General features: G+C 30.7%; 3 protein-coding genes across 4 annotated transcripts in view; 1 reads left to right on the top strand and 2 right to left on the bottom strand.

Moving 5' to 3' along the window:
• The window catches only part of LOC108733365 (centrosomal protein of 290 kDa-like), a 46,195-nt gene extending 42,429 nt beyond the window's left edge, over positions 1–3,766 (bottom strand). The window contains exons 1-3 of the mRNA XM_025973510.1: positions 3,480–3,766; positions 2,295–2,421; positions 150–235 (exon numbers count right to left, since the gene is read on the bottom strand). Coding sequence (XP_025829295.1) covers positions 150–235; positions 2,295–2,421; positions 3,480–3,653 — 387 coding nt within the window. The 5' untranslated portion in view covers positions 3,654–3,766. The remainder of the gene's footprint in view (positions 1–149; positions 236–2,294; positions 2,422–3,479) is intronic.
• Positions 3,767–3,795: 29 nt separating this feature from the next.
• LOC108733424 (uncharacterized protein CXorf65 homolog) lies at positions 3,796–7,801 on the top strand. Of its 2 annotated transcripts, none has more exons than XM_025973517.1 (5): positions 3,796–3,894; positions 4,850–5,053; positions 5,270–5,389; positions 5,447–5,571; positions 7,510–7,801. In XM_025973517.1, the coding sequence occupies exons 1-5, from the start codon at positions 3,870–3,872 to the stop codon at positions 7,612–7,614; spliced, it is 579 nt and encodes a 192-aa protein (XP_025829302.1). In that variant the 5' UTR covers positions 3,796–3,869; the 3' UTR covers positions 7,615–7,801. The 2 variants fall into 2 exon arrangements, with proteins under 2 accessions (XP_025829302.1, XP_018320095.1); XM_018464593.2 differs by lacking the exon at positions 7,510–7,801 and adding an exon at positions 6,602–6,704.
• Positions 7,802–10,722: 2,921 nt separating this feature from the next.
• Positions 10,723–12,301, bottom strand: LOC108733377 (probable enoyl-CoA hydratase echA8). The gene is made up of 5 exons (XM_018464507.2): positions 12,188–12,301; positions 11,873–12,120; positions 11,661–11,805; positions 11,383–11,532; positions 10,723–11,303 (listed from the first exon to the last, which is right to left on the bottom strand). Exons 1-5 carry the CDS (start codon positions 12,273–12,275, stop codon positions 11,029–11,031), a joined length of 906 nt encoding a protein of 301 aa, XP_018320009.1. The 5' UTR covers positions 12,276–12,301; the 3' UTR covers positions 10,723–11,028.
• Between the last annotated feature and the right edge of the window lie 3,132 nt (positions 12,302–15,433).

The following is a 15,433-nucleotide window of genomic DNA, read 5'->3' as shown; positions in this document are numbered from 1 at the left end:
CAACATTAAAAAATAATAAAAGACCTAATCTTTTTTTGACACTTCATGATCCAAAAAAACATTTAGGTATAAGAGTAAATAATTTGTATTTGATCACATAAGAGATTCGTGTTTTTCCTTTTTAAAAAACTGCGCCATTTATGAACTACCTTATTGATTTGATCCCTTTGATCTTCATTTTTTCTTTGCAATGATTTATATTTATGTTTTAATTCCTTGTATCGCTTTTCCAGTTCTGCAATAAATAAAATATAATAATCCTCATTTAGAAAATTAAAAAGAAAAATTGGTATTACAAATTTATCATTCTTTTCAACCTTAACATGAATTGAACTACGTTAAATGCATGAATTATGAGGTCAAAGTAAAATAAAAACCTTCTTGTGGGGTGTTTTTGAGGTTTTGGAACCAGAATTGGAAAGGACGCGATATAATTCGTGCTATCTCAATCTTTATATGGGTAGTTCTACAAACTAAGGAATTTTCGGCGGCTCAGCTAAAATATCCTGAAAAATTTGTTACAAACTAATTTATTTGTATAACATACTGTAAAACTAACCTATGTCTAGTTGGTCTCTAAAAATGATTTAAATTTAAAATTATTTTCTTGACGAAATTACTATTCAAAGTGCCAAATTCTCAGGAACCTGCAGTGTCCCTCAAACAAAATCTAATCAAAAGTGTAATGTGATTTATTTACTACCACACTGAGGACAAAAATGAAACCAAAATAAAAAAGTACTTATTATATGTTCTTGCCTGGGAGATATATTATCATTTTATTGTCGTAAAAATATTATAAAATCCTTTTCCAAAATTTGTCCCAACGGTTTTATATCAGAATCCTGTTCAATTTAAAATAAGTAAATATTCAATATTCTATTAACCGAGAGACGTTGTCGTTCAGTTGTGTTAATTATACCTACGAAAAGGGCAAAGAATACCACCGATTTTTTTGCACCTAGCGTGTTGTTCAGTCAGCCTGGCACAATCAAAAGAGGAAGGCGCGTCGTAATCAGTCGAGTTCACAGGATCCTGGTAAGATATTTACATACTAAATAAATATATAATATGGTAATTTTAGCGTTTTGATATGTAATTTGCTTACACCAAGGCTTAGTTCTGCTTAATTTTGATTGAATGTTTTTTAATCGATGTTTTTTTTAATTTTATTTAAAAATTCTCAGGAACCTGGTCTCAGGATCCTGTCAAATTGAGACCCAGAATACTAAGAACTATCCAGGGTCCTGAGAAGTTTATATTTAAATGCTGTTTGTGTGCAAGATAATTTGCAACTTTTTAGCTATACACTATAAAGTCAAAATAATAAAACGAACGATAGTGTAGTTACATACAAAACTTCGATAGTTTAAAAAAATTAAAATTAAAAGAAAAATGCAGAAATCAAAGAATAAACAGACTAAGGAGGATATATTAGAAAAAAAAAGGATAGCTGAAAAATTGAGATATGAAAAAATAAATAGTGATCCTGACAGATTAGCGGCTGAAAAAGAAAAAAAAAGCAAGAGTATAAAAAATTGAGATAAACTGGCAAAAAAACTAGTATCTGAAATGTCGGCTCGTGAAAAAAGACAAGCTCGCAAAAATTGGAGGCAATAATCAGACAAATCTTACAAAAAACAAGTCTATGGCCAACATGACAAGTCAATTTGTTATTTAAAAAGTTGATTTCGGTTGGTTTTATTTTTTTTTCCTCAGTTTCTTGGTTACACTCTCAGTTTCCTGCCGCTTAATTTCCTTGAAATGGTCATAAATCCAAAATTTTAAAATATTTTGACTGTTCCACTTAACATAGGCTAAAAGACGTTGTATTCTTGATAATAGACTAAATTTCGCAATTAGAATATACAAAAAATGTTGGGCCGAAATCAGACTCATTTTCGTCCTTAGTTTGTAGAATAACCCATATAAGATGCAGTACATCTTAGTCTTACAAAATTTAGATAAAAAGTGTTTACAATCAAAATTTCATGAGGTGACAACTACACAGTCATCAAAGACTAGCTGTTACCCCATACATGAAAACGACTAGTGACATAACACGCACATGTATTTGCACATTGGTTTCAACAAATAGCAGTTTAGCGCCCTAAGTACGCCCCTGATCATGGCGTCATGTACGAACAACGTCCTCTCCATAGTTGCTGCATTCTTACTGAATTAATAAGTTGTGAAAAACGAGAAAAAAAGTATAGCAATATTCAACTTCATTAAAATATAAACGTAGGTATTATTTATTGGACGCGAATTGCTTATTTATGTCTATTACTTACCTTCATGCTCTTCAGAACTTGCTGACGGCTTTGTTTGAAACGTTGTGCCTTCTATTTTTTCCTTATTAGCTTCTTCTTCGCCTTGTCTAATGGCCAACTCATCTAATTCCGCGATTAAAGCTTCAACCTTATAAATAAAAATAAAATAATAGTGTAAACTTTCATTTTGAAGATTAATGTATTTCATATTATGCAGTCGAATATTTAATTGTTCGAGACAATACAGTAGCTCAACGCATGTGGTTACATTTAATACATAAAAAAATGTTTGAAAATATTGTTACTGGTTGATATCTCGAACAATTTTTTTAATCCATCGCATAAATTTTCTTTTAATGAAATGGGGAAAAAGGGAACTGCGTACAACCCCATCCTAACTTAACATGAATCAGGCTAATTTGTGTTGTGTTACATTAAGTAGGGTAGGTCTAACAGTTTCCGACTTCCCCCTAAATATTTGAATCGAAAGTTGTTCCTTTTAGGAATTCCAGTTCAGTTATTGTTCAACCAATTTGAAGAAGGTGCTTCTCAAACTATATGGCGAAACGAATGAGTATAAATGAGTTACTGAAGATGCTGCAGTGAAACTAGCTAAACGTTTATAGTGGTTATGTGTATGAATAAAACTCAATGCGGTTTTCAACGATTTAATAGTCAGGAAAGCATATACCAAAAATCACAGCCAATCGAGCTGAATGCTAAGGACCGAATAATATTTTTTTTCATTTACAAAAGCTTTCGCAGGCATCCCAACCTTGGTCCGTATCGTAAAANAGTAAGAACTAAAATTTTCAAATCATCGTTTATACTTCTTTTTAATATGTAGTACACATACATGTAATTCGTATAATACAAATAAATATTCCACGTAAAAAAAATCTAAAAATGACTTTTCTCTATCACTACCTTTTTTTAGGAGGATATCATGGAAGAATTTACAAAAGCTTTCGCAGGCATCCCAACCTTGGTCCGTATCGTAAAAGCATAAAATAAAATACCGTTACGGTTGGACCCTTAGCTTTCGCTGGTTTTTGCCGATGCGAAGCAAAACGGTTGCTTTTTGTAAAATGTTATATTTTACCGCTACACGTTCAACAGCTTGCAAAACGTTTCTTTAGTTTACACCTGTTCAACTCCCTCCTATAAGTTATAAAATCTTTATTGAAAATCTTCTTTTTCTGTTACCTGTTCTCCTTTAAACTTCATAACTTCTTGATATATTTTGATTAAACCAACAGCGTCGTTTTTATTAAAGTCTTCTTCAGTGCAATCTAGCCACAACAGAGAACCATACAATTCATCTTTATCTTCGTCGGAAAGAGTTTCAACGGAAATCGTTAAAATATCGGCAAGAGCCATTTTCTCTATTCAGTAGCTAAACACAATAAATAAACTAAAACCTGTTTCAGACTACAATTAAATGCAGTAATAATGTATGTATGTGTGTACTAAAAGCGAGTTTATTATGACTTTGATAGTTGACATTATCAAGCATAGCGTTGCTTGGTAACTAATCAGTCAGCTGTACACCCCCGGACGGTTGACGTCTAAGAAACTTTTATATACGTTTTTACCATGTATTGTATTATTATTTTTGCCGGTAAGTGTATTTTTGGGAATATTTTATTAAAAATATGCAAAAAATCAGCATAATGTCAAACTAAAAGTTAAATTAATCTTTACATTCGGAGAGATTTAAAAAAAAAATTAATTGATATTGTAAATACACTAAACTCTGTCAGAAACTTTTGATAGATTTCAAAATTTTCAGATTAGTTCTTGTAATAAGTAAATACCTACAAACCTACATATATATATATTTTAAAAAACGTAAAAAAAACGGTAATACAAAAGTACTAATGTGCCTATTGTAATAATCAAGAATGAACTTTAGAGATCTTAATAAAAATTATTGGTGAACCATAATTACTTTAGATCTGTCAAGATCGTTAATATTATTTATTGATGTGTCCTAAAATGCCTTCAGATCTTTTCATTTTTTCCCGATTAAGAACAAAAAACAGCTTTTACTTCGCCATGAGTGAATGCCGCAGGCGGCGATCAATACCGACGGCACCTTCGATTCAAAGGCCAAAAATTTCGGCCTAATAATCATACAGCGAACGAAGACTGCACTGCAAAAGGAGCTTACGGGAATATTCTTGAATATTTCTAAAAACTTCTCATAAGTTATGACTGCAATTGCCGATTCGAGACGGCATCAAAGGTGCCGCCCGTGCAGCAGTAGATTCCGATCGCCCACGGCATTTTTTCATAAAAATTTTGAATATCAGACATCAGTTTATTTTATGTCCAGTATTACTGACAAATCATCACTGTACAATATTTTAGATTTTTCAACTTGCAAAAGAGATAAGAAGCAAATGATATTTTTGGTACAGTTTTATACATAAATTAATTTTTTTTAATTTTGTTTATTGTTTATTGATTCTTCAATAATTAAAATTCAAAACTGCAAATATTTAAATAAAATATAAAAACAAGTTATATACAGATTATTCTGATGATTTCTTCATTTTATAACAATTTTACAGAACTTTTGAAAAATACGGAAGCTGTAAGTGCATTGTCGCTAAATCTAAAAAACCAAAGCGCTCGTAGTAGGTCATCCTTCGCCAATTCAACTGTTAAAATTAATGAAAAATATGGAGAACATAGAACCCTCTACGTAAATCCAAACTGTCGAGTACAGATTTTATTGGACTATCTCTATGACGTAACTGGTCTAGAGAAAAAACGTACGCCTTTACTTTTTAAAACATTTTTTTGTTAAATAATTAATCTTTGCCTTCTTTTGGCCCTATTTACTCCAGTTTGTGCTTGTCTTTCTAATCATCCCTTTGTAAATGCACTTTTAACAATCTTTTCCGAATATTCAATGGTTTCATTATTCAAATGTACCTAACAAAAAAGGAGAGTAGTTTAAAATAAATGAATTCATAATATATTTGTAGAAGCTTTTGATCTTTGTGACGTAAACGGAGTATTAATGAATTTAAGATCCTTGAAAGAATGGGATTATGCTACGAAGGTTCTGGATCACCAACATACTTATTACATTATCCTTTATGAACGTTGGTTTGTGCAAGTATTTTTCATTACAATGCAAATAATTAGGATAAAAATTGTAGGTGAAGAAGCTGGTAAATTATTTATTGAACCAATGTTGAGAAGGTCATCAAAAACAAATGCAGATTTGATAGTTCTCTTGAAAAGACAGCTCGGGTCAAATGCTACGATATCTAGTAGAGAAAAGGTACCTAATATAAATAATATTAGAAATAATTCTGTTTAAAATACGAATGCGAAATGCAGAGTATAGTTGGGACGTTTAAAATTGGCATAGTCCGCAATAAAACTATCGCATTTACTTTCTCGTTTCAACGTACTAACTAGAGAGAGAGTTGCTGATAAAACGTCTACTTTTACTCACGACAGACGTCGTAGGGAATATCGTAAAATAGAAAAGAGATGTCAGGTAGGAATTGCAGCGGACACTAATAAAGAAAAAGGAATAACATTACACCAATTAATGTGTAACAAAAAGAGATGCAGACAAGCAGGATTTGAGCATGTTACCAGCATCGGAAATTAAAGAAAGTTCAACATTCTCAGGAATTTAGGAAAGGAAAAACGCTTGTTTAAAAATATAATTCTAACTAAATAGTTATAAAGCCGACCCTAATCATTTGCGTACCTATCACCATTGCATCGCTTACTATTATTCGGTTATCTCTATTCACTTTGCCTGTACTACTCATTTCCTGACTTAACAAGGATGTGTTCAAAACGCAGCAAATGACTACAGTCCCAAGTGGAAACAAGAAAGAAGATACATCCATTCTTACAGATAATTTACTGCGAACTTTGCCAATTTTAATCATCCCAACTATACCTACCTATTTCTAATGTCTATTCTAAATTCACTATTCTAAAATATACCAATAATTTGAAAATATTAACGTATTTTTTACCTACACAGTTCACGGTATTATAAAAGTTTTTTACTCACAATTTCTAATCACAAAATTAAACCAATTAGCCAGATATAATAATGTACTTTGTTTACTGCAATTTTATTTCTTTTTGCAATAAAAAAGGGCCTAGATTAGACAAACATTTTAATTTCAATTTTGTAACCAAAAGTAAGAACTAAAATTTTCAAATCATCGTTTATACTTCTTTTTAATATGTAGTACACATACATGTAATTCGTATAATACAAATAAATATTCCACGTAAAAAAAATCTAAAAATGACTTTTCTCTATCACTACCTTTTTTTAGGAGGATATCATGGAAGAAAATGCTAACATACAATGTATTTAATTTTTTTTTCCACACCAAAAAAGGAACAAAATGATATATCTATTCAGTTGCAAGTTATACATTTATATCTGTAGGATTAATTTGTTATTTTCATATCCCAACCTTGGTCCGTATCGTAAAAGCATAAAATAAAATACCGTTACGGTTGGACCCTTAGCTTTCGCTGGTTTTTGCCGATGCGAAGCAAAACGGTTGCTTTTTGTAAAATGTTATATTTTACCGCTACACGTTCAACAGCTTGCAAAACGTTTNACATACGCAGTCTTTTCGTTCGCAGGGGGGCTAATTTTTAATTTAATTATATTTATTTCTGTATATAAACTGGACCTAAATTAATTCTTCATAAAATGTGTATAGATACCGTGTATAAAATTGGTATATAGCATACATCAGCATGCGTGTTTTCAATTAGAATTAACTATTTTTTTTTATTCAGTCTGGTCAAAATATCTCTGTTAATTCCGATCGCCTAAACAGGCACGCTTGCTCGGTTGGGACCCTTAACATAGACCATATTTCTTACAAAATTACCATTACTTGCTGTCACTACCCTCTAACGTACTTCTAAAAATAATTTTTACAACTTATAGAAACTTCTCTCTTATTTAAATAGATCCTTACTACCACTTGTTTCTAGTATGGTGTTATCACTTCTTGTTGGGGGTATTCTTTTAATTTAGGGGAGAGGGGGGATGTACATGCAGTTTTCAATTGAAAACATTGGCAAACTCAATATTTAACTCAATTGCTAACATTACTCGTTAATGACTAATTAACTGATTATTCATAAAACACCCTGTATCTATCTAAATAACTAGGAACTTTTCATATCTAGTAAAACACTTTTACTTTCTTTTTTTCTGCAGAGCCCACGAAGAAAAACAATCGAAACTGAAAGAGGTTCTTTATCCAATAGAAGACATTCTTCGAGAATTAAAAAGGTAAAGCTATCTAAATCTGCCCTTCAATAGAAAAATAATTGATTTTTATTCTGTTATACTTTTCTTTTACTCAGTTATTTTATATATGCTATACATAATAAATTTTTTACGTGTGTGATATAAACTATAGGTTTTGAATAATTATTACAACAAATTTTTATGAGACAGAGGGTGCTTCGCGAATGAGCCCAGATGAGTCAAAGCCCACGAATCGAAATTTCTGACCCATATCTTTATTAATTTATCTATATTATTTTAATCCGATAAAGCGTAAAATTTAAAACCAGAAGCATTCAACTTCACATAAACCAAGAGACTTTGCTTACATAATACAAAATTGTGTGGCAGTTTTATTAATTGGTGTAAAGATATCTATTACTTTATCAAAATTGTAATATTCTGCGATTTTTCTCTAGCTTAACATCTAAATTAATTACCAAAGAAAATGTCAATTCTTTATTTGAATCAAATATTTAATATCCTCAAAGATAATCCAATTACTCATAAATGAAATTTTGTTTTACTAAATTGAGCACATATATGTTTAAAGTAGAAATATTAGCTTTCAATTAACTAAGCAAAGGAGAGATTCAAGTATTTATTAAACACAAAAGTGGTAGGAGGTAGGGGAACTTCCTTTTGCTTATTTTTGATGGGATAAGCCGATAAGGAATCGGGAGTTTGGATGATGATTACGTCAGCAATATTTATTTAGTTACTTTTTCTGATTTTTCTGCGAAATTTAGTAGATTGTGTTTAAATATGGCAACTAGGCAACCCTGCTTATCTATAATACTCGAAAGCGAAAAACGTGTTCAGGGATTCCCCAAAATAAGTGATACGATTTTATTAATTTGTTTGAATAAATATTAAGTGGCCATTAAATTTCTTTGTAGTCTATAAATTCATTATTTCTAATAACAATAAAGAAAACTTGAACAGATTTTAAAAAATATATACTACTACGTAAGTATAGGGGGTAAAATCTTTACTTACTTTTACTGATAAGGGAGAAGGGGGGGATTAAAATTACTAAAATTCTGCTTACGTTATACTTGAATTGTCCCAAATTAGGTCAATGTTATATTAGATTTAATATTTAGATTTGAAGATTTTATAGTGACCACAAATAACGTATTATATCTAAGCCAAAGGGGTTCTTATGAGGGAAGACAGGTTAATCTTTCCAGTAATTAATTTAAATAGAATTAAAACATTATGTAGTTCTCTACAAGATTTTATAGATGGAAGATTAATTTTTTTTTAATAGATTAATACTATAATTAAAAATAAATTAAATTCATTATCATTGTAATGACAATTCGTTTATTTTTATCTGTCTTAAAAAAATTACATCTATAAGGTAAGATGGTCTTGACACCCATACAATTTAATCCCTACAGAGAGCATACGGTTAGCATACAAAAATAAATAACAATTCTTATAATGAACTAACATCCATTGACAAATATTAAAAATCTGAATAAATACAATCCTATATACAAAAAAATCACCCCAAAATTGAATTTGGTCCTTAAAATTTTAATAACATCTACAAGGGTATATAATATATCCCCTTAATGAGAATTTATGTATACATGTTAGTAAATCAGAAATAACAAGCATGTTAAAAAGAAATAAGTTGGAAGTTTACATTTTTTGGAACTAATTTAATACTCCTTCGTAAGTGAAAAGCCTTCTTAAAGCTTCAACTCACTATAATAACATCATAACAAAATCGCAAATGATTTTAATTACTAATACAACAAAAATTTATTTTTTCTGCTTTTACACTCTACATAATATGTTGCAACCTGATTATAAATTTAAATGGCTATCTGCTTTATGAATCTACACTGTTCTCTAATGTAGATTTAGGATCACATCCAAATACAGCGCGATAAGGTGATCTTCCTATGATTCTGTGATATGATGTATTCTTCTGGTATTGTACAAAATAGCATCCAATAGACCAACTTGTAGAATCATTAGCAACCATCCATATGCGGAGCATATTCTCTACATCTTGGTTATTGCGTTCCATGCAACTCTGGGTCTCTGGGTGTCGGGGGCTTGCATGTATAGTTTTGCAATCTGGCCACATTTTCATGATCTTTTCCAGAATTTCAACAGTAAACTCCCCACCACTGTCACTTTGCAAAACAGTTGGTGCACCAAAAGTTAAAAAAATTTTCACTAATTCTGAAGCAACTTCAGATGCCTCTTTACTTCGGAGTGGCCGAAGCTGAAGAAATTTGGTGGTGTGATCTTGGTAACTTAATAACCACTTGTATTCCCCGTCTGGCGCTGTCTGAAAATCTATTAAATCAACTTGACCACGAACGTTAAAACCTGTTAAACTTGTAAGCTTCATAAATGCATTTTTCCTTGGTATGTGGGTTTTCCTTTTGCAGATTGAGCATAAGGCAACGAATATTTCAACGGCTTTTTTTTGTATGTAGAGTCCTCTATTTTTTATACTGTACAGCATTTTATCACGACCTCCGTGCCCACTTTCTTTATGAATTTCTAATAAAAAGTCATAGTACTTCTCTATAGGTATCACACGAACAGTGGGGTCATCAGGAGTACTTTTTTTTAAAATCAGATAATCTTCATCGTCAATACTAATTAAATCGCATCTTTTGCCCCAGTAATATTGCGGAGGTGTCCGTCGAATACCCAATTCGATGGCAGTCTTGGCAGTTTTAAGATGTGATATAACCTCTACAACCCGTGCAATTGTCCATGGCTTTTGGCGTCCACCTTGAGAGTCATAGAAATCTTTTAGTTGTTGATCAAATTTTTCTTTCAATTCGCTGTCTTCACATGTATTTTCTGCATTTGCACTTGTAAAACAGTTGTCATATTCAGTTTGCATTGGCACTGACACAAATTCAGTCTTCAACGCCATTGTTGTTGTTATTTTGATTTTATCTGCAGAGCCACTAACCGCTAGCGGTAAAATTAGGAAGTAAAAGTAATAAAACTCATAGAACGCCGTGCTGGACTTCCCCTATTTAGCGTTACGTAATATGTGGAAAGCCCCTTACATAATTATGTAGAATGAATCAGACCACTTATTCTACCCATATTTAATTAATTAAATTCAAATAGCACATAATTTCTTATTTTTTTAATTGGAAATTTAATTTTACAGTTTAATAGAATATTTGTTGTTGCACTTCAGTAAGTAAATTAAGAAGTATTAGGGAAAATTTTGATGATTAAAATAAGATTGTTTGCTTGTATTTTTTGTTAAAATCTTTAAACAATCAATAACTTATCACTGCTAAAAGATACAGCTGGGGCAATTTTATATATGGAAAGAAAATTTAAAGGGCAATTTTTTAAGCTATCACATGTTAATCATGAAATCGATGAGCCACAATACAGCTATTTCAACAATCAGGCTGCAAAATGTTCATTCATTAATTTTTATTATTAACTTTTGTGTTGATTATCTTCTAATTCCCAGTCTGGAATATCCTTTTCTAATAAAGTGAAAGATTTTCCATGTTTGCCATAACCAGATATAAATAATTTAGCTCCCTCTTTTGCCTCAGCTAAAGTTTTCAATCCATTTTCTCTCTCAAACTCCAATAAATCCACATAAGCTGTTTTATAAGCAGCATTATAAGCAGATTTACGATCAGCAAGCAATGACTTCTGAGGATACTTTATTAAACAAGTTGCTAGATTTACAGCCTGTCCTAAACCTGATAAGGGGTAAAAATATTTATTAAAAGTATATTACACAAATTCAACCTAAATCTATAAGATAAATTAACAACTTACTTGTTCCACAGTCTACAATCCTATTTACTAAACCCCATTCCAAAGCTTCCTTTGCATGTAATAATCTTCCTGTCAATATAAGATCTAATGCTCTTGAGATACCAAGCATTGCTGTGAGTCTTACAGATCCCCCATCTAGTAATGGCATACCTTTAAATTTAATTACCATATTATTTAAAATACAACTTTAAACTACATCAGATTTTATCCAAAAAATAAATAACATCAGTTCCCAAGGAAAACTTCAAATTTGTAATAGTAAAATGCTAAGAACTTACCAAATCTTCTATTATAAAGTCCTAAAACGGCTGTATCTTCCATTACCCTCAAGTCACACATAGCAGCCAGTTCTAAACCTCCACCCACAGCATAACCACTAAGAGCAGCAACAATAGGTTTCTTAATAAACCTTCGAGTAGGTCCCTACTAAGAATTAAACAGTAACTTCATTGAGACCCAAATTATACTACACAAGTAAATAATCATTTACCAGCAATCCATTGTTACAGTAATTTCTAAAATTGTCTTCATTACTATTTGCTAATTCATCTAAATCATTTCCTGCACAGAAATTTCCCCCTGTGCCATACAAAACTGCAGCTCTCGATTTATTATCATTCTCAAAATTTGTTATTGCTTCAGTCAATAACGCAGCAGTGCTTCTATCAATACAATTACGCTTTTGTGGTCTATTAATTCCTATAACTGTTATATAATCCATATGATCAATGATTATACCTATTAATGAAACAATAAAAAAAAAAACATAAAACTGATAATCACATATAAGTTACTATTATCTTACTCTTTTCCGAAGAACTGTACAAGCAGACATGAAATTGTCTCAAGTTACTTAAATTAAATATATTGCAAAGTTTCTTTATCGAATGCATATTTTAGGATTATTTAATTACAGAAAAGCTAGGTTATATTTAAAGAAAAAGAAAGGTTAATACCGGCTCTTCTTTTTCTAAGTGGCCTTTAAAATTCAAACGCATACAGCCAACTAACTTAATTTAGAAAGGATNTTTAATTTTATGTTCACTTCTGTATATAAACTGGACCTAAATTAATTCTTCATAAAATGTGTATAGATACCGTGTATAAAATTGGTATATAGCATACATCAGCATGCGTGTTTTCAATTAGAATTAACTATTTTTTTTTATTCAGTCTGGTCAAAATATCTCTGTTAATTCCGATCGCCTAAACAGGCACGCTTGCTCGGTTGGGACCCTTAACATAGACCATATTTCTTACAAAATTACCATTACTTGCTGTCACTACCCTCTAACGTACTTCTAAAAATAATTTTTACAACTTATAGAAACTTCTCTCTTATTTAAATAGATCCTTACTACCACTTGTTTCTAGTATGGTGTTATCACTTCTTGTTGGGGGTATTCTTTTAATTTAGGGGAGAGGGGGGATGTACATGCAGTTTTCAATTGAAAACATTGGCAAACTCAATATTTAACTCAATTGCTAACATTACTCGTTAATGACTAATTAACTGATTATTCATAAAACACCCTGTATCTATCTAAATAACTAGGAACTTTTCATATCTAGTAAAACACTTTTACTTTCTTTTTTTCTGCAGAGCCCACGAAGAAAAACAATCGAAACTGAAAGAGGTTCTTTATCCAATAGAAGACATTCTTCGAGAATTAAAAAGGTAAAGCTATCTAAATCTGCCCTTCAATAGAAAAATAATTGATTTTTATTCTGTTATACTTTTCTTTTACTCAGTTATTTTATATATGCTATACATAATAAATTTTTTACGTGTGTGATATAAACTATAGGTTTTGAATAATTATTACAACAAATTTTTATGAGACAGAGGGTGCTTCGCGAATGAGCCCAGATGAGTCAAAGCCCACGAATCGAAATTTCTGACCCATATCTTTATTAATTTATCTATATTATTTTAATCCGATAAAGCGTAAAATTTAAAACCAGAAGCATTCAACTTCACATAAACCAAGAGACTTTGCTTACATAATACAAAATTGTGTGGCAGTTTTATTAATTGGTGTAAAGATATCTATTACTTTATCAAAATTGTAATATTCTGCGATTTTTCTCTAGCTTAACATCTAAATTAATTACCAAAGAAAATGTCAATTCTTTATTTGAATCAAATATTTAATATCCTCAAAGATAATCCAATTACTCATAAATGAAATTTTGTTTTACTAAATTGAGCACATATATGTTTAAAGTAGAAATATTAGCTTTCAATTAACTAAGCAAAGGAGAGATTCAAGTATTTATTAAACACAAAAGTGGTAGGAGGTAGGGGAACTTCCTTTTGCTTATTTTTGATGGGATAAGCCGATAAGGAATCGGGAGTTTGGATGTTTGTGACGTAAACGGAGTATTAATGAATTTAAGATCCTTGAAAGAATGGGATTATGCTACGAAGGTTCTGGATCACCAACATACTTATTACATTATCCTTTATGAACGTTGGTTTGTGCAAGTATTTTTCATTACAATGCAAATAATTAGGATAAAAATTGTAGGTGAAGAAGCTGGTAAATTATTTATTGAACCAATGTTGAGAAGGTCATCAAAAACAAATGCAGATTTGATAGTTCTCTTGAAAAGACAGCTCGGGTCAAATGCTACGATATCTAGTAGAGAAAAGGTACCTAATATAAATAATATTAGAAATAATTCTGTTTAAAATACGAATGCGAAATGCAGAGTATAGTTGGGACGTTTAAAATTGGCATAGTCCGCAATAAAACTATCGCATTTACTTTCTCGTTTCAACGTACTAACTAGAGAGAGAGTTGCTGATAAAACGTCTACTTTTACTCACGACAGACGTCGTAGGGAATATCGTAAAATAGAAAAGAGATGTCAGGTAGGAATTGCAGCGGACACTAATAAAGAAAAAGGAATAACATTACACCAATTAATGTGTAACAAAAAGAGATGCAGACAAGCAGGATTTGAGCATGTTACCAGCATCGGAAATTAAAGAAAGTTCAACATTCTCAGGAATTTAGGAAAGGAAAAACGCTTGTTTAAAAATATAATTCTAACTAAATAGTTATAAAGCCGACCCTAATCATTTGCGTACCTATCACCATTGCATCGCTTACTATTATTCGGTTATCTCTATTCACTTTGCCTGTACTACTCATTTCCTGACTTAACAAGGATGTGTTCAAAACGCAGCAAATGACTACAGTCCCAAGTGGAAACAAGAAAGAAGATACATCCATTCTTACAGATAATTTACTGCGAACTTTGCCAATTTTAATCATCCCAACTATACCTACCTATTTCTAATGTCTATTCTAAATTCACTATTCTAAAATATACCAATAATTTGAAAATATTAACGTATTTTTTACCTACACAGTTCACGGTATTATAAAAGTTTTTTACTCACAATTTCTAATCACAAAATTAAACCAATTAGCCAGATATAATAATGTACTTTGTTTACTGCAATTTTATTTCTTTTTGCAATAAAAAAGGGCCTAGATTAGACAAACATTTTAATTTCAATTTTGTAACCAAAAGTAAGAACTAAAATTTTCAAATCATCGTTTATACTTCTTTTTAATATGTAGTACACATACATGTAATTCGTATAATACAAATAAATATTCCACGTAAAAAAAATCTAAAAATGACTTTTCTCTATCACTACCTTTTTTTAGGAGGATATCATGGAAGAAAATGCTAACATACAATGTATTTAATTTTTTTTTCCACACCAAAAAAGGAACAAAATGATATATCTATTCAGTTGCAAGTTATACATTTATATCTGTAGGATTAATTTGTTATTTTCATTGTTACTATTAATGTAATGTTTATAATTGATGATTATGTTTAAAAAGTCACTGAATTTTCACCAGTCTAAATACTATAATATTAATAAATAATCATTTGATATTATATATACATTGTTCTTATAGATTCCTTTCTGATAAAATTCATTATTTCAGATTTATATACATATACATTATAAGACATACGCAGTCTTTTCGTTCGCAGGGGGGCTAATTTTTAATTTAATTAT

This window comes from Agrilus planipennis, unplaced genomic scaffold (assembly GCF_000699045.2).
Source record: "Agrilus planipennis isolate EAB-ADULT unplaced genomic scaffold, Apla_2.0 scaffold49, whole genome shotgun sequence".
NCBI classification, from domain to species: Eukaryota; Metazoa; Arthropoda; class Insecta; order Coleoptera; family Buprestidae; genus Agrilus; species Agrilus planipennis.
Note: the sequence above shows the minus strand (reverse complement) of the source record. Positions and strands in the feature narration are given on the sequence as shown.